The 19,080-nt window shown below is 40.4% G+C and overlaps 1 protein-coding gene across 2 annotated transcripts in view; it reads left to right on the forward strand.

Moving 5' to 3' along the window:
- The window catches only part of Adgrg2 (adhesion G protein-coupled receptor G2), a 59,431-nt gene extending 42,263 nt beyond the window's left edge, over positions 1-17,168 (forward strand). For both annotated transcript variants that reach the window (XM_021187770.2, XM_021187771.2), the window contains 12 exons: positions 525-681; positions 1,853-1,996; positions 2,601-2,723; positions 3,396-3,441; positions 3,548-3,651; positions 4,459-4,580; positions 6,347-6,615; positions 8,439-8,538; positions 9,458-9,741; positions 12,168-12,269; positions 13,239-13,391; positions 16,839-17,168. In XM_021187770.2, the coding sequence (XP_021043429.1) occupies positions 525-681; positions 1,853-1,996; positions 2,601-2,723; positions 3,396-3,441; positions 3,548-3,651; positions 4,459-4,580; positions 6,347-6,615; positions 8,439-8,538; positions 9,458-9,741; positions 12,168-12,269; positions 13,239-13,391; positions 16,839-17,023 (1,789 nt within the window). In that variant the 3' untranslated portion in view covers positions 17,024-17,168. The remainder of the gene's footprint in view (positions 1-524; positions 682-1,852; positions 1,997-2,600; positions 2,724-3,395; positions 3,442-3,547; positions 3,652-4,458; positions 4,581-6,346; positions 6,616-8,438; positions 8,539-9,457; positions 9,742-12,167; positions 12,270-13,238; positions 13,392-16,838) is intronic.
- The last annotated feature ends 1,912 nt before the right edge of the window (positions 17,169-19,080 follow it).

Raw genomic sequence — 19,080 nt, forward strand, 5'->3', positions numbered from 1 at the left:
TCGAGACAGGGTTTCTCTGTGTAGCCCTGGCTGTCCTGGAACTCACTTTGTAGACCAGGCTGGCCTTGAACTCAGAAATCCGCCTGCCTCTGCCTCCGGAGTGCTGGGATTAAAGGAGTGCGCCACCACGCCTAGCTGGATATGCTGTTTTTAATACCCTTAGCTATGTGCTTTTTCTTTTCTCCCTGTTACAGCGTGAGAGGGGCAGCCCCACCCTATCCCAGGAAAGAATTCTAATTAACATTTCAGAGAACACTTGAAATAAACATGCTGGTGTCTAGAACAGGAGGGCCCTCCTGCTCCAACAATGTTTAATGAACACATGGCAACTTTCCTGTATAGTGTATATTACAGGATGCTAGGAGGATCCCCTCGAAGTTGAAGATACTTGATTCTGTGACTAGGGATAGGCACAGTATTTGTCCCTAGGGCTAGATTCATAATGACATCCAGTTGATATTCTATATTAGAATGGGGGAGAGAAAATGAGAGGACTAAATTTAAACTGCTAACTGTCTTTACAGGTTGCTAAAAGTGGTAGATGCCATTGGCTTACAGCTTAATTTTTCATCTACAACTATCAGTCTAACTTCGCCTTCTTTGGCTCTTGCTGTGATCAAAGTGAATGCCAGTAATTTCAATACCACGACTTTTGCGGCCCAAGACCCAGCAAATCTCCAGGTACAACAATCTAATTTCTTATAGAAACAACATTTTCTTGTGCGTGATTGGAGCTCCTGCTGTGCTTCCTCATGGAGACAATTACTGTTGATTATCAGGAGTGATATTTACTATTCAAAAGATTTAATATCTGACACCTTTAAATCTAGGATTCAAGAGGTGATGGCAGGTGGAACTCTGAGTTCAAGACCAGCCTGGTATACAGAGTAGCCAGTGAGATACCACAGAATTTAAAAAAAAAAAAAGACATGGGTTTTGGAAGCTGAGATGGGACTCAGTGGCATAGGGCGTGTTTTGTGTGCATGAGGCCCTGGGTTTAACCCCCAGCATTCAGAAAAATACATAATTTGACTAGAGATTCTTGTGCCCATGTAACTGGATAATGGAAAGTGTGTGTGTGTGTGTGTGTGTGTGTGTGTGTGTGTGTGTGTGTGTGTGTTTGTGTGTGTGTGTGGTATATGGCAGGGAATGGTATTTTCATGAAGGAATAGTAGGCAGTTGGGGACCTATGCATGGAGATGAATTTCAATGTTTTATTTTCTTTTAACTACACTATGTGTATAATAATGCTAAAAGTCAATCCTGCTTCTAGTGCTTTCTATCCATCCTTCAGCAGTGGTTTTAAACCTTCTTAATGCTGTGACCCTTTAATACAGTTCCTCGTGTTGTGGTGACCCCAACCATAAAACTATTTTCATTGCTACTTTGTAACTGTAATTTTGCTACTGTTATGTATTGTAATGCAGATGTGCAGTATATATGAAATGCAACCTCTAAAGGGGTCAAGGCCAACAGGTTGAGCACCAATGCTTTAGAGGGACTGGGGGCTAGAAACACTAAAGTCAAAGTCTTGCTTTTTACAGTCTTCATTGATTAAGCACACTGCACAGACTCTCATGATGACTGTCCTAGCACTTGCTTACTGACTTGGTGTGCGAACTGCTGTGGTCCCCTGAACCCTGCAAGCAGCTTACTCTTTGACCATTTATATGTGTCCTTAAAATGTTTCCTTTCCTGCTTGGAGGCATCACCCAACCAGAGACATAGAGGCAGAGTTGTTTTCTAGAGAAGTCTAGATCAAGGCCCTTCAGGTCCCTCCACATTGAGCTGTGTTTTAATAACCTCACTGTATCAATTCAGACACATTCACTATCTCTTACTTGATCTCCAGGTTTCTCTGGAAAGCCCACCTCCTGAGAATAGTATTGGTGCCATTACTCTGCCCTCATCACTGATGAATAATTTGCCAGCTAATGAGGTAGAATTGGCTTCGAGGATTCAGTTCAATTTCTTTGAAACACCCGCCCTGTTTCAGGTAAAGTTGCTACTTATTGGTTTTGATTTGGGTTTGGTTTGGAGGTGGGTGACTTAATTCTGCTTCATCATCACATATTCTTAAGCCTGCCACAAATTAAGTGGAGTGTGGAAACCCTGTAGTTAATTTTTATCCACACCCCAGTCTTCCTGATGATAACTAACAGTTACCAACACATTCATGGTACTCACAAATGGCTCTGCTCCGCCCTACGAACTCCCAAGTATTGTCTCTAATCCCTATCCTGAGTAGAAGGAGCCTACTCTTACTCCATTTTACAGATTAGGTAATAGAGACACAGGGAGATTCAGTAGCTTGCTCAAAGACAAACGATTTGAATGATTCATGTTGGGTCGCCCTTTAAGAATTCATGAGGTCCTATTGTGTCAGCTGTACACTTCAACTTAGTATTTAGAGCCCTGGGGTGGAATAAGCCCTGCTTCTGGTTGTTGGCTCTTGGAAAAGTTACTTTACTACATCACAATTTCTGACCTACATTGTAAGCGACGTGAAGTCAAATAGTTCTTAGTGTCCTTCGAGTCGTAAATTAGCCCTCATCATATATCATTTCCATTTTCATCTTGCTGCTTCTTTGTGGTACTAGGATCCTTCCCTGGAGAACCTCACTCTGATAAGCTATGTCATATCATCAAGTGTCACAAACATGACCATCAAGAACTTGACAAGAAACGTGACAGTCACACTGAAGCACATCAACCCAAGTCTGGTGAGGAGATGCCTGTCTGCTTGTACGGACTATGCTGGTAGGGCAAGGCCGGAGACAGGCGATGTGTGTAAGACCACAAATTGCTTGTTGCTCGATAGAATCTTGACCTCCCAAATCATTTCATTTTTGACCATGTAGCTTCTGAGGCAGACCAATGACAAAGCAAGTTCATAGCCACTGCTGGGCTTCACTGTGGGAGGAGCTGTGGCTGCAGATTTGCCTTTCACTTCCAGACACCTCATCTCATATGGAGTTTTCAACTACAACCTCACTTCTCAGAGTGTGTTCTTCAGACTTGCAACATCAGTGTCACCTGAGAGTTGACTAGACTTACAAAGGCTCAGGCCCCACCCCAGACCCACTGAGCAGAATGTATTCCCTGCCCCCTGAACTGGGGATTGAACTCATGCCCTCACCAACTAGGCAAGTGCTCTACCACAAAGTGGAGTGTATGTATATATTTTTTAAAACAAGTCCCTAAGGTGTTATATATGCATAATTGATATTTTAAGAAGCACTGACCTATACAGGGCTCGTTTGCCTCTTAAAAATCACGTAAAATAAGTCTCCAAAACTCAGGCATAAGATTATGAAGTTAAAAATATCACTGATTTCCCCAATTGCTTTTCAGTTCAGCAAATTAATTAGCTATGACTTATCTTTCTGCTACAGGATGACTTAACTGTGAAATGTGTATTCTGGGACTTGGGCAGAAATGGTAGGTTCCAATTTTAAACCCTTTCAAGGTCTTACTAAGGGAGTGGGGAAGTTGGTAAGTCACTGTGCCTTGCTGATGGGACAGATACTGCTCTTGATGCCAACAGGTGGCAGAGGAGGTTGGTCATCTGATGGCTGTTCCGTCAAAGACAAGAGGATGAACGAAACTATCTGTACCTGTAGCCACCTTACAAGTTTTGGCATCCTATTGGTAACATACCCATACTCAGTGGCCTTAGATTCTGGGTTTGAGGGCTAGCTGGACATTATATCAGAAATATCTACTTTACTTGATGACTAGACAGATAAGCAGAAAACATAATAATATTGAGGCATAGTTATTCACCAAAGAAACCACTCTTTAAATAACCAATATTTGGATGTAAAATGCAAGTATTTCTTCACATTCTATTTTCACATTTGCATTTTCTCCTCTAAATAGCAAGGGATTCCTATTAGAATGGGCAACACAAATTATTTGCCTTTTGATGCATTTAAAATATTTATAAAATACTCTGACAAATTATTACTATTATTATTTTGTGCATGCTATGCAAGTGCTCTACCACTTAGCCACACCCCCATTCTTAAGTGATCTCATTTAATCTTCCCAGCATTCCTTTAGCACAGGTCATTTTATTGCAATTAGAATTAAGCCTTGTGGTAATTGTTCATAATTAAGCCTTGTGGTGATTGTTCATAGTCATAGGACTAGCCAGGAGCCAAATATCAATCTTTAGGCTCCTAATCCAGGGCTTCCCCAGTACACTATGATGCAGTGATCCCTGGAGTTGGGCAAACCTGAATTTGAATTCTGCTTCCTCCACTTTCTAGCTAGGATCTCAGGCAGGTTACTAGAAGTCCTTATTTTTACCTGAAAGTGATTGTGCCTATCTTACAGATTGGTTGAACAGACTGTGAAACTATTGATGGATACTTAGTATATTCAACAAGCATAATGGTGATTCTTATGTATTTAAAATTGTTTAATCACTGAAAACAATATTTTATTTCCCAGGACCTCTCTCGAACATCCTTACCACCAAGTCAAATGATGGCTCTGACATTTATCACATATATTGGCTGTGGGCTTTCATCAATTTTTCTGTCAGTTACTCTTGTAACCTACATAGCCTTTGAGTGAGTATCTACAACTGGAAATTTGGTTTATAAGATGCAGCTCTCACCTTCAGCATCAAAATGTATTATTTAAAAACCCTTTCTTGCCGGGCGTGGTGGCACACGTCTTTAATCCCAGCACTCAGGAGGCAGAGGCAGGCGAAATTTCTGAGTTCGAGGCCAGCCTGGTCTACAGAGTGAGTTCCAGGACAGCCAGGACTACACAGAGAAACCCTGTCTCGAAAACAAACAAACAAACAAGAAAACAAAAACAAAACAAAACAAAACAAAACAAAAAACCCTTTCTTCATCCTGCCCTGTCCTTTAGAATGTTCAGGTATGAACTGTTATGAGAGGTTTTGGTTTGTATGCTTCTGCCTTCCACTAGTTGATGAGCTCACTAGGAACTGTGCCATGATCATCTTTGTACCCCAAATGGGTGCCTAGTATGTCATCAGCAGTTAGTGGAGGAAAGAAGGGACAGTGACTGGGATCCAAGAGGTTACAGTTTGAAAGGGATCATAGCACCATGCACAGAAAAAAAGTCATAAATTAAGTTAATAAATAATACTGAACAAATGTGAAAGATTAACTATTATATTAACTGGTATAGGAATGAAGAGGATGAGTGTAAAACTGAACTGAAAAAAATTCACTGAGTGTGACTTTGTAAGTAAAAGCAAGAATGACACTTTAAATGACATTGCCTCCTTCTTGGCTCACCAGAAGAGCTCCTCTTACATTTTAAGAGGGGAACCCTAGCAGATAAATTAGCTTCATTTCCCTGTGATATTACCTTTAGCAATAATTCAAACTCTTCTTTCCATGATCTCAGTTGAAGTAATAGCATAAGATCATCTGGGACTCTGACCATACATTTGAAGAGCTGAATGTAGCAGCCTTTCATGTGAGAAGAACAAGCAACACTTCTAGGAGTTGTTCAGGAGAAATGAGGAGGCTCCTCCTTGGTGTCAATTCCACACTGTTTAAAACTGTGTGTCTATAGTCCTTGTGTAAAAGATCCTACAGAAATGGAGACACATTTTCTGTACAATGGTCTCCTTAGTTGCTTCTCCTGTTGCGGCTGTTGAACACCTGACGAAGACAATGTATGCAAGGAACGTTTTATTTTGGCTCATAGTTTGAAGGTTCTGTCCATCATGACAAGGACATAGGAATGTCATAGCAGCAGGAACTGAGAGTGTTGAATGTAGGTACTCAGACCACTTTCTCCCTTTTATTCAATCTAAGACCCACCTCATGGAATAATGCCACCCAAGTTCAAGGTGGATCTCCCTACCTTAGTTAATCTACCCCCACCCTTACAGCTGTGTGCAGATGCTTATCTCCTAGGTGATTCTAGGTTTTTATTTTTGAAGTTGACTATCAGTATGAATTCTCACAATTTTTCAGTTTAGATTTTTCCTTCATTGTTGGTTTTTGTTTTGTTTTGTTTTGCTTTGTTTTGTTTTGTTTTGTTTTCTGAGACAGGGTTTCTCTGTATAGCCCTGGCTGTCCTGCAACTCACTTTGTAGACCAGGCTGGCCTCGAACTCAGGAATCCACCTCCCTCTGCCTCCCAAGTGCTGGGATTAAAGACGTGTGCCTCCACTGCCCGGCCATTGTTGGTTTTAATGTCCCCTGTACACTCACCCACAATGAGGAAATCTATGCATATCAGCATATGCTAATGAATATTTCACTTAAAACTCTGAGAGAGCTGAGGAGTATTTTTATACAAAGTTTGGCAGGCTATAATGCTAACTGGCTTTTGTCCTTTTATTTTAGAAAGATCCGGAGGGATTACCCTTCCAAAATCCTCATCCAGCTGTGTGCTGCCCTGCTTCTGCTCAACCTGGTCTTCCTCCTAGACTCCTGGATTGCGTTGTATAATACCCGAGGTTTCTGCATCACTGTGGCTGTATTTCTTCACTATTTTCTTTTGGTCTCATTCACATGGATGGGCTTAGAAGCATTCCACATGTACCTAGCACTGGTCAAGGTGTTTAATACTTACATCCGAAAGTACATCCTTAAATTCTGCATTGTTGGCTGGGGTATGTATAAATTTGCTTGAATGCTACCTGAATTCCACACCCCCCCCCCCCGCCGCCACCCAGTGTTCTAACTTTTAACCATGTAGAGACTTGGATCCTACTTGGCAACTCTCTAAGGGAGCTTTGGACTCCTCACAGGCTGCACTGTCTCCAGAAGAATCTCGCTGAGTCAGCCATCAGATTCTTTCCAAAACTCTACATTCTCCTTTCCATTAAGTTCATGACTCTTGGTGGCACTTACCAATGAACTTGGTTATGGTCTCTTCAGTGAAAAAGAGTAAGCTGGTACCTCACCCTCCTAAGAGTCCTCTAGATAATCCACAAGTATGTAGTGCCCTATTTTTTATGTAGTTTCACACTTCACTGAAGACAAGCCATTGAGGCTAGCAAGGCAGTTATCAGCAGCACCCAGGCAAAGACCCTGACTCTAAGACATGGTGTAGCATACCCCCATTTTGCAAGGCTAGAAATCAGCCCCGCCTGGCTTTCTCATTCATTATGGATATCCTTTTCACTGGATCACAACCATCAACACTCCCAAATTCCCTTATCTTCTTCAGTCTAAACAGTTCCTCCTGCACAACAGAACTGTAAGCCTTTCCTTACTTGTCCATCTGTCTATCATTATATCTTTATGAAGAATAACAAACCATACAGATTCCCTCATTTGTCCCAAAAAGGAAGTTATGGCTCCAGGTATATGGGCATGAGTTTATCTTCTTTAGAAAAAGCTGAAATGCCAGGTATCCTTGTCAAGGACAGTTTCCTCCACCTCCATAACTTATGTATGTCTTTGACCCTGAGGATCTAACCCAGGGCCGTGAACATGCAAGGTAAATACAATGGTCTACAACTTCAGCCAACAGTATTCTATACTTTAAAAAATGTCTCATTAGGAAACCATCATGTCAATATCATTAGAGGTACAAATGAATTAAAATAAAGAATGCATTTGAATGTTTCAGGTACCCCAGCTGATCTATAAAAGGAGTCGTTGTTGTTGTTGCTGTTGTAGTTGTCATCATCATCGTTGTTATTACTGTTTTATTTACCAGAGCAGTGATGCTGACTGACTGGTCTGTGTGCAGTGTTGGGTAGCAGCTCAGGGTTGGTGAGTGGCGGCATGGACATCTTTGAGGCACCTTTTCCTAGCCAAAAAGTATTGTAAACTGTCAGGAGCCCTCTTTTGTTGTGCCTCCTTTTGGCAGAAGTACGAATGGACCCCTGGAAAGCCAACATCATAGTGGTCACCAGCTGAGAGTCAGTGAAGACAGATTTTTCCATTCATCATCAGGTTCCAAATAATCAGTTGAGGAATTGCAGTTTTGTAATGAAAAATTCACTGGGAGTTGCTTACTCTTAAATTTACAGTGCAGACATGAGTGAGTTCATGGTGATGCTAGCTGCTCCAGGAGATGAGCCCTGCAATCTCAGCACATCATTTCCCACTTGTCTGCATCCCCGGGTAAAGGGAAGGAAGGCATCACTCTGGTTATTTATGACCCTCAGTAGATGGAGACTCTGCCTCATGATGGAGCCTCCAAGACTGCTCCGGGTTTCAGGGGAAAGAGAATGGAGAACTTTGCAGGTAGTTTCTAGGGGACAGAACCGCAATAGAACAAATGACTTCTGCTTATATCCTACTAGCCAAAATGTCATTCTGGCTGCTAATGTGCCAAAAAAAAAAAAGAATAGAAACTGATTTGGTGACTAGTTAATCAGTCTCTGTCATACCACAGGAGGGAAAATAGAACGATCTCCAGGTGCTTTTATTTACCTCCTTTGTGGTCCGAACTGTGTGACTGATGTTTCCTGTGTTCTAGGCATACCAGCTGTTGTTGTGTCCATCGTCCTGACTATATCCCCAGATAATTATGGGATTGGATCTTATGGAAAATTCCCCAATGGGACACCAGATGACTTGTAAGTACAAATTCATCTTGGGGTATGCCCAGGGAACTAGAAAATTAAATTCCTCAAGAAAATGGAGGATCTAATCAGTCTGTGGGGCTACATCTGTCACCTTAATCAAATGTTAAATCATTTTTAATAGGAGCTGTCATCATCATGTGGAATGAGATTAGCTAGTTAAAAATACCACACTACTATTAAGTAACAAATTAGGAGGAATTATGCTGAAGAAGTATACAAATTAGGGCAAAATATATTAAGACTCTTAAATGTTGATAAAAATGAAATGCTCATGACATTATATTAATAAGTACATACAGTTTGCTGTAACTATAATTTACACAGGTGAAGATCTGAATGTTTTCTAAAATGGTTTTAAGCCAGGTAGTGGTGGCACACTCCTTTAATCCTAGCACTCAAGAAGCAGAGTAAGGCAGATCTCTTTGAGTTTGAGGTCTACAGGATGAGTTCCAGGATACCCAGGCCTATACAGAGCAACTCTTTCTGGAAACACCAAAAAATATTATTTTTAAAGATTTATTTTATTTATGTGTATATATGTGTGCCACATGTGTGTGTTTTTCTGTGGAGGCCAGAACAGGGTGTTAGACCTTTTGGAGCTGAAGTTACAGGTAATTGTGAGCTGGAGCTTGGTCTTCTAGAAAAGCACCAATTGTTCTTAACCACTGAAGCATCTCTCCAGCATCAAAGATATTCTCAATTAACAAGTACCCTAAGATAAACTCCTAGATTCTGTTCCCCAGAGATATAAATGATTGTGAAGAATGCAGTTTATCTTTGTTTTGTTTTTTTTTATTTTTTTACTTGAGGGGAAAAAATTGTTTCATCAAAACATTATAGATTCAGTTCATCACTTGGAGCAAGCATATTTTCACCATTATATTTTCCTCCTCTCTTCTTCCCCATCCAGTTGCTGGATCAACAGCAATGTGGTGTTCTATATCACAGTTGTGGGATATTTCTGTGTGATATTTCTACTGAACGTCAGCATGTTCATCGTGGTCTTGGTTCAGCTCTGTCGAATTAAAAAGAAGAAGCAGCTGGGAGCCCAGCGTAAAACTAGTATTCAAGACCTCAGGAGTATTGCTGGCCTCACATTTTTACTGGGAATTACTTGGGGCTTTGCCTTCTTTGCCTGGGGACCAGTTAATGTCACCTTCATGTATCTCTTTGCCATCTTTAACACCTTACAAGGTAAGCACCACAACGTTAAATAAGAGCCCAAAGTGCCCAGTGGAAAATAAACATATCACTATTAAGAAAGTGCCTGCAAAGTGCCCTCTTTAGTGGCTGAAGGTGTACCCCTTTCTGAACCAATTTATTGCTGAGAATAGGAGCTTTAAGGTCCTTAAAAGAAAGGCATTTTACTAATTTTGAGCAATGGTGATTTTTCCTTTTATCCATCTTCATCTCCTTGGAGAAAGTGTATTGAGAGAATCTGCCAATTACTCACCCTTTTCTTGCTTCCTTCCTTTTCATTTTCTTAAACTAGTTTATGAAAGCAGAATCTGTATACAGGAAAAACCCAGATAACACGTCACTATGAGAGTTCACCACTTGGACCTTGGGCTTAGGTTTGGGGTTTTGATTTAAAAACAGAAAACGATAATGGGAAGACAATCAACAAACGCAAGTGGCAGTGATCTTGGCCATGGGCTAATCCCTAGAAGTTACCAAGCTGCCCTGAGCACGCCTGGGACAGGCTCGGAGGGTCTCCTTGACTTTTGAGCTTCTCATAATATAATAAAGCCCAGCTGCTATCATTTTGGGACCCTAACAGTTGTATTCTTTAGAAGGGCCAAATGACTAATTCCTTTTGGAGCAATGTCATAAAAGTCTTGTCAGCTGTTAATTTTTAATGGAAGTGCTTTGGCATTAAAGCCCAGCAGGCTAATAGGTTTACATTACAGAAACAATAAAGAATTGTCCCTTGGCTTCCTCTTCTTCCAACTCCTTTCCATTACATTCTTCTCTGCTTATTTTCACGTTGCTTTTGGCTCCCATACTGCCCTCCTGCGGTTCCATCAGGAACTAGATGATTTTGCTGGTTTTCAATTAAATCCCTCCCAGAAGTGTAATACTAATATTTAACTTGTTCTTGTTAAGTATTAGAATTCTTAGGTTCTTGTTTTATTTGAACACACGATCATGCGTGCGCGCACACACACACACACACACACACACACACACACACCACTACATATGGCTGGTATTTTTATCTACAACATACCATTCCCTAAATTGTCTTATCCTTGTGTTATGCTATGTGGTATTAAATATAAAACAAAAGAAGATAAGAAAATCATGTTGAGGGTTTTTGTTTTGTTTTGGGTTTTGTTGAGGGGGTGCTTTTCTGGTAGAGTGTATCTTGCATGAATGTATGTAGCCATGACTGGTATGGGATTTACCAGATTGGCCTCAGATACACAGTGATCCTCCTATTTCTGCTAATCCAGTGCTATAATTATACAAGCATGTGTCACAACCTTTGGCTTGAGAAAGGTTTCATATCCTAGTAATGGGATACTAAAAGTAGTAGATACTTTAAGAGAAAAAACTCACAGTAATCATTAACAGGAAAGCTGTGTGCTTCCCTTCATGTGGTTTAAGAATCTAGCAAACTTGCCTCTTTTTTTCTCAATTTCCACAGAATATCTTATTAGAACATAAATGACTAGAATTAATTTGCTGCTTCTGTAAAAGGGAGCTAAGGCCTAATGATGGGCTGTGTGTATTTTTTGTTCTGGTGCATATACCCATCCCTCCCTCCCTTACACACATTGTTTCTCCCTTCATGCAACCAAAGGAACCGTCCATGGTGGCATTGAGCAAAGTTGTGCCATGTCCAACAACCCTTGAGGCTTCCTCATATGTACCCCCATAGGAAGCAAATCTGGTGTTTTAAAATGAAAATAAGTAAGCCTTGGTGGGGGTGAGGGGGAGAGTTGTTCAGAATTCATCCATACAGTCCACAAATATTTACTAGCAAAAGCCTGGGGGAGTCTTAGCAGTGACAGTGCTACATAAGGATCTCTGGGGACAGTGGTAGGCAGGAAGTAACTCCAAAGGTCTGTACACATCTGTAGCTAGCTTTCCATGTTGTAACACCCTTGGGCCTTGAAGAGAGGCAGGAAGATGGTGGATATGTAAATCCAAACACTCTGCAGACTTGATGATCAGAACAGAAGGCCCCAAGGACCCAAGCAAGGAACCTGACATAGGAGAGAGGTACCCCAGACTCTGGAGAAGCTTAAATTTGACAGAACTTAGAATGAGGTTACAAAACCAGAGGATCCAAGAGGTGGAGCTGAGGTTTCAGCTAGGACCCTGAGAAGATGGCTTTTGTTACCTGGACAGGGAAGAATGAGAGCAAGACCCAGGACAACAAGAGATGGTGAAATTAGCCGTGGAAATGCAGTTCCATTTATAAGCACTCTATCTTCCAAAGATCTTCATTTAAAGCTTTGGAACTTAGATATTTTATTTTATTCAATTTATAAAATTTCACTTTGTCCATAACTGCCAAAGATGTCCTCTTTTGTGCAAAATAAATCCCCACAGATTCAGGTTTTATGAGGAATTCACTGTATAATGGTTTGGATTTTTTTCTCCCCCTTTAGGGTTTTTCATATTCATCTTTTACTGTGCAGCAAAAGAGAATGTCAGAAAACAGTGGAGGCGGTACCTTTGTTGTGGAAAATTACGGCTGGCTGAAAATTCTGGTAAAGATTTGCTTTCATTTTTTTCTTCTCTTAAATCTCAAGAAAATACATGTGTACATTAAGATGAAAGCAAGCACTACCAAGGAGGAAAGAAGGGGGAGGGAAGGGAGGAGAGAGGGGAAAAGAGAGGGAGGGAGGGAGGGAAAGAGGGAGAGGGAGAGAGAGAATTCTTGCTACCTGAGAATTCTGTGAGCAAGAGAGTTACTTGACTGCTTCTTCAATGAAGCGACAGTGACATTTTTAGCGTTTGTTTCCTATTGAGTGCATGGTTTTTATTTCCCAAAGTAATTTTTAATATTTTCCTTCATAACATTTTAAGGCTTGACTCACCCCTTTCTCCACAGGTCCAGGTTGTCAGTGACTTTATTTGTTAGCTGGCCAGACTTTGTATGCATTTGGTTATTTTGACGTTCCTTTCACATACTTCCGGTTGGCTAGCAGAGCAATGAGCTCATTTCTTTTTCTTTTTCTTTTTTTCTTTCTCTTAAAAACAATAACAACAACAATAAAGTCCTGTTTGAAAAAGCTAGCTTCCTTCTGCATGAGTATAACCTTTCAGTACCTGATAGGTACTGTATTTAGGAGATGGCAGTGTGCGAAGATCACTTACATATTTGTACAGATTCAAGAATAATTACCACGGCAGAATTGACTTGTGTTCTTGTGAGGGCAGAGGGAGAGGCTCTGGGACACTTCCTAAATCAGCGGCTGTTTCCAGACAACTGGTTAGCTCAGCCCTTAACTCTAGGAGGACCTCAGGTCTTCTTAATGAGGCAATTATTTGCAAGGTAAATCCTTGCAGTGGAGGTGAAGGTGCCCTTTATAAGGACAGCTTGTGAAATGTGTGAGTTCTCTACAAGATCCTGAAGTGAGAATTCAATTGCTAGAACTTGTTACACTGTGACCTGTCTCTTGCATTTGAGCTTCAACATACTGCCCTGTTTTTCTGTAATGCTTATTCTGCTGTAGACTGGAGTAAAACTGCTACTAATGGTTTAAAGAAGCAGACTGTAAACCAAGGAGTATCCAGCTCTTCAAATTCCTTACAGTCAAGCTGTAACTCCACTAACTCCACCACACTCCTAGTGAATAGTGATTGCTCAGTGCACGCAAGCGGGAATGGTATGTATGTCTGTCTCCATATAGTGTTTTTCAAGCCAGTGGGTTTTTTTTTGAGGTAGTTCTTTTTGCAGAGCAAACCGGAAGATTACACCTATGACTAGTAAGTCAAAAATAGAGTTTTTCAGTAACAGCCAGAGCATATTTATAAATCTAAATGTATTTATTTTAGAGCAAATAACAGAATGACTTTTTAAAAATTTAGTTTTCCATCATGGGAATTGACCATAACCTAAAAAAGGTTTTCTTAGATTCAAATCCTAATTTAAATATTGCCCAAAGATTTCAGTACTGCACTGTTTTGGTAAGAGCAGTACCTAAATTACTAAGCATATGATTTTAAAAAATCATATCTATTAGCCATGTATATCTTTAGCACTTTGAAACCTTCCTGTTTTTCTCTTTTCATGTTTGTTAACCCTTTCCCACAATGTGGCTGCCTTGTGACAGCACCCAAGTTCCCATGAATATATCAAAGCCTGGAAGATGGATTGTGAGCAATATTGGCCACTATCTGTGTCACTCATACATAAACAGATGACTGCAGCTGTGCTTCTTTTACTCATTAAGTCTAGAATTTCCAACTAAAACTTCATTACATTTCCTTTCTCTCCAAGACTGGGCTGTTCATTACTCATATAGCTTATCTTACTTATTTTTGCCTTCTTCTGCTTCTTAATATACCTCTTGCATTTTATTAAAAAAAAACTTGTGTGATATGCCAGTACCTCCTTCCAATGAACAGCTGGCCTTTATCCATTATTTTAAGATTTTAGTTCTTTCCATTAGTAATTCAGATCAGTTTGTGAGAAGGTTCACGTCTCAACCAAATAGGTTTTCAGTCTCATAAAGTTGAGGGCTTCTGATAGTTTAAGTTTAAAGAATACAATTGGGGGTTGACTGGGGAGATGGCTCAGGGGTTGCTGCACAAGGATAAGGACCAGATCTCCGGAATACACTTAAAAGCCTGATGCACCGTGTGGTGACCCTGCTGTAATCCTAGCACACAAGAGGCAGGTGGAGATGGGAAACAGCCAAACAGACTAGCCAGGTCAACCGAAATGGTGAGCTCCAGATTCAGTGAGAAATTCTGCTTCTATACAGAGAGTGCAGTGTAACCCAGGAAGACACTCTCCAAACTCAGACTTCCACGTGCGTGCACAGGAACACTGCATGTGCATTCCTGCACTCACATGAACTTATATACATCCCAGCCTGCACAGGTATACATACCACATATGAGATTTTACACAAAGAAGATATACAACAGGAGTCCTTGACATCCAGAACTTTCAATCTCGGGCACAGGTGACATATGGAGTTAGATAACTATTTTTAGAGAATTGCAAAGTATTGAATAGCATCCTTAGCTTCTCTACCAAGTAGAACCAGCAGTGTCCTGCCCCAAGTTGCAGCAAGCAAAAATGCCCCTAGACAATGTCCTCTATGGGAACAGGTAATAACTTTCTTCTTCTTCGCAAACCACTGCTATAAAAGATAAGAAGTTGCTGCCTGGTGCCGGAGAGATGGCTCGTTGGTTAAGAGCTCTGACCATCCTTCCAGAGGAACTAGAATCAAATCCCAGCACCCACTTAGTAGCTCATAAATGTCTGTAACCCCAAGATCTGACACCCTCATACAGACATACACATTCGGACAAAACACTGATGCATATAAAATGAAAAAATTAATTAATTAACATTTAAAAAAGAAATTGCTGCCACATGGCCTTATATCCTCACTGTCAATAACAAGATTAAAGTTCTGGGCACTATGCCAACTTGCCATATGAGGAATGATTCATTGTAGGTCCCTGGAATAAAGACAAGGAGATGAAGGCTGGTTACTAAGAGTGAGAGAGCAAGTTGAAAGGCATGTGATTAAAGGATTGAACTGGATCATCCAGAAGCCTTCGTGTGTGTGTGTGTGTGTGTGTGTGTGTGTGTGTGTGTGTGGAGGGGCTCTTGATCCATAACTAGAGTTTTTTAATCTTCTGAAAAGGGTTTGGAGGTGATGCTTCACCTACCTAGCACTACCAAAAAAAAAAAAAAAAAAAAAACTGTCAATCTTTGGAGAATCATTTTGTAGAAGCAGGTCCATTTTGGCACCGCTGTTTGACACAGCTAGTTTTGATATCTGACAGTAAGTAAAAGGGGCATGTTACAGTCAACAGAATGGCTAAGTGTTTCAAAAAAGAAAGAAAAAAGATAATGTGTCTGTCAGATGAACATCTCTGACATGTCAGCCCTCACCCCGCATGAGGAATGGCACTGAGAGTTTCAAAAAACGCAACTGGCAGCTGAGTGTTTTATTATACTGGGACACATTGTTCCCACAGCCAAACATCCTCAAACCAAAATGCCTAAGTTGGAACAGCTGCCTCAGACAGGCACACGCCCTGTTTGAGCTGTGGCACAGATGGAGCTGCATTAGCCACATCTACTGCCTCTTTTGCATAAATGTGACACATATTTCAGTTCCTAGCTGTCTTACAGACATTAAAATTTAGTACACAGGGCCACGAGTTAACACTTTGGAAGCAACCTCAAGTGTTCCATCCATCACTTTTGAGCTATAGAAGTTTAGGCAGATCATTTAATTTCTACCTTTGTCTTAACATCTGTGAAATGGGATCATAAATAGCACCTGTCCCTTAGCATTAACTATAAGTGAGACTATACATGATGTGTTCAGTGCTGTTTTCATCATTATTATGATTGTATCATGACATAACCAATAGGCTATTATTCAGCTTTGTATATGGCCTTTCAAAGCTATAATGATCAAAAAGATGGTGCTAAGTAGCTAAAAGCTAATAGATGCTGTGTCCTGAAGTTCTGAGGCTGCTAATGATAGGGAGGTCTAGGTCTAAATCACAGGTACCACTGAATACCCTGCTGTCCCCCTCTTAGGCTGGAATCAATGGCTTCCTCATGGGAAGTTGTGCTATTAGGATTGTCAGAAGGCAGATTTAGAAATAGCTATAGAGAGATGATTTCATCTTCCCAGGACTGTAACTGGTTGCTTTGAGCTTATCTTCTAATACAAAATTTCATTTCATAAGAATCATAGGGAATCAGGAGCCTATGTGGGTCCCTACAGGATCTCTGCTAATCTTAAATAATATTGTAGGTTATCTTATACACAGTTTAATTCAATGTGTTCAATTGGAGCTAGGAAATGGGACCTTGAAAATAAAAAATAGCTTGATTCGCTCTCCATTTTGACTGTTTCAGTTTTTTAAAACTGTCAACAGGAATTTTGTTTCTGATTATCATTCAACTTGCTGTGCTTACCGTCACAGACCTTAGGGAAGGAATAAAAATAAAATATGAAAACATAGGATGGGTACTTTTAAAAGACCCATTTCAATGTGAAGATGTTACTTGCTCGGTCTTGAGTACTTTCTGTGATACTTCATGAGACCGACTTTGATCTTCTCCTATCTAGGCAATGCATCTACCGAGAGGAATGGGGTTTCTTTCAGTGTTCAGAATGGAGACGTGTGCCTTCATGATCTCACTGGCAAACAGCACATGTTTAGTGACAAAGAGGACTCCTGCAATGGTAAAGGCCGGATAGCGCTCAGAAGGACTTCGAAGCGGGGAAGTTTACACTTTATCGAGCAAATGTGATTCTCTTCATCTAAAATCAAAGCATGATGTGGATGGTGTGAAGTGTCCAATTTTCCTTTAATACAATGTGAGATGTGTGAAAATCGCTGGTTTTCTACTCAGCAACCTCGAAAGGAACATAAGCTAAAGGAGGGCAACAGTTACTGTCAGAAGAAACCATGGCTGATTATGCTTTCTATACATTTGCAGTTTGGTTTCTTATCTCTCATTTGGGAAGGCATTGGGGTTAAAACCACAGAATAAGATCCAGGAAAGAAAAATGAAAGTTTGTTTCCACTCACATTTTAAAGAGGTTGTTATCCTTAATAACATCCTTTAAAAAAAGAAAGAAAAAGAAAGATTTACTTCAGTCTGTTGGTAAGTTTAGTTGTGCATGCCTTTGTTGTATATAAGCTAAATTCTAGTGACCCACATGTCAAAAATCTTATCTCTACCTTTTTTATATTTATTTTCTACTGTGTAAATTTATTCTTTTGTAGAATCATGGTTGCGTCATCTTCTCTAATGTGATAACTTACCAGTGACTTCTAAACCTCCTTTCGGAGATCATATAGGATGTGAAATTCAGAAACTTCGCTGAAATCAAGAAATAATGATAAAGGCAGACTGAACAATTATACCTAGACAGTGCCACAATTAGCTCAGAAAGTGCCTTTGAGCAATCAAGAAAAGGTGCCCCACTGGGCAGACACAGCCTTATAAGCTTATGGTTTGGAAAACAGTGGGGCCACATTTTAGCCCTGATGATCCTCCTGGGTACCTTATGCAGGGTCCTTATGCAGGGAAATGACTTGTATGACTATATGTGATATGAAATAGTGATACCAATGGCCAGACTTCATCCCTAATGACCAGATTATAGAATCTCTACACCATAGTTGTTAGAGGCTAAAACTGTATTCTAAACCATGTTGGGAAGAGTGTGATTGTAGAAAAGATATACACTGCCACTTCTCAAATACCCAGAGACTTTCAAAAGAGGGGATCAGAGTAGGATTACTTTTCCAGAGTGTATATATGGCAAACAAATTAGGTCTTTAAAAGACAGCTGCATGGTACGTTATTGTTGCAACTGCTACATTCTGGTCCAGTCTTACTTGTATGTATTTTTAAAATCATGTCAGATCTTGAAGAGTGTATAGTGACAAGGGGGAGCAGCTACTGGGAAGAGTGAATTATCCTGTGATATTGTTGTTTGTACGTAATAATATATATCCAACCTTGATTGTTCCTAGTTCTAGAGGGCCTATCCTATTTCTCACCTATACCAGCTTGAGTGGTACCTCAAGCAGTGTGTTTATTAGGAACATTTCAAAATCCTTTAGTTAGGTCTTTCACTAAGGCTCCCTTGCATATATTTCAAATAAATGTTGTATCCCAGACTAACCACAGTAGTAACATCTGTTTCTGTGTGTGCTCATTGTCCTTGCAAAATTTCGTCTCCAAATTATTTAATTATTTTGTATTTATATGTTATGATTGACAAAACTGTTAAAAATCAATAAAAGTCAATTTGCAGCTAAATCCTTTAAGTTTGGTTTGCATTCTCTTCCTCCAACCCTACCCCCTGGCAGCGTGGCATGGAATGGTGGAACATACCCTCTGAAGATTTGGACTGTGGCATTAGAGAATGGCTTGTCCTGCTTCATGACAGTGGTTTCCACGGGCTATTGTCTATCTCATCTTATTCTTTCAAGAGTTACTCTTTAACAATGTGTATTGCCACTGACCTGTAGGAAATGTATGAAACACAGTTCAGACCCCATCCAAATGTCTGCTTCCTCGGTCTCCAGCAGTGGGGTTTCAGGAGAGTGAAAACAAGATCCAAGAGGCTTTGTACATAATAATATATATCCAACTCGGATTGTTCCTAGTCCTAGAGGGTCTATATTGTTTCTCATGGTGTCTCAAGCATAGTATGTTTATTAGGAACATCCAAATCCTTTATTGTTTTTTTTTTTTTCTTTTTCGAGACAGGGTTTCTCTGTGTAGCCCTGGCTGTCCTGGAACTCACTCTGTAGACCAGGCTGGCCTCGAACTCAGAAATCCGCCTGCCT

The sequence above is a fragment of the Mus pahari genome, chromosome X (genome assembly GCF_900095145.1).
Source record: "Mus pahari chromosome X, PAHARI_EIJ_v1.1, whole genome shotgun sequence".
NCBI lineage: Eukaryota > Metazoa > Chordata > Mammalia > Rodentia > Muridae > Mus > Mus pahari.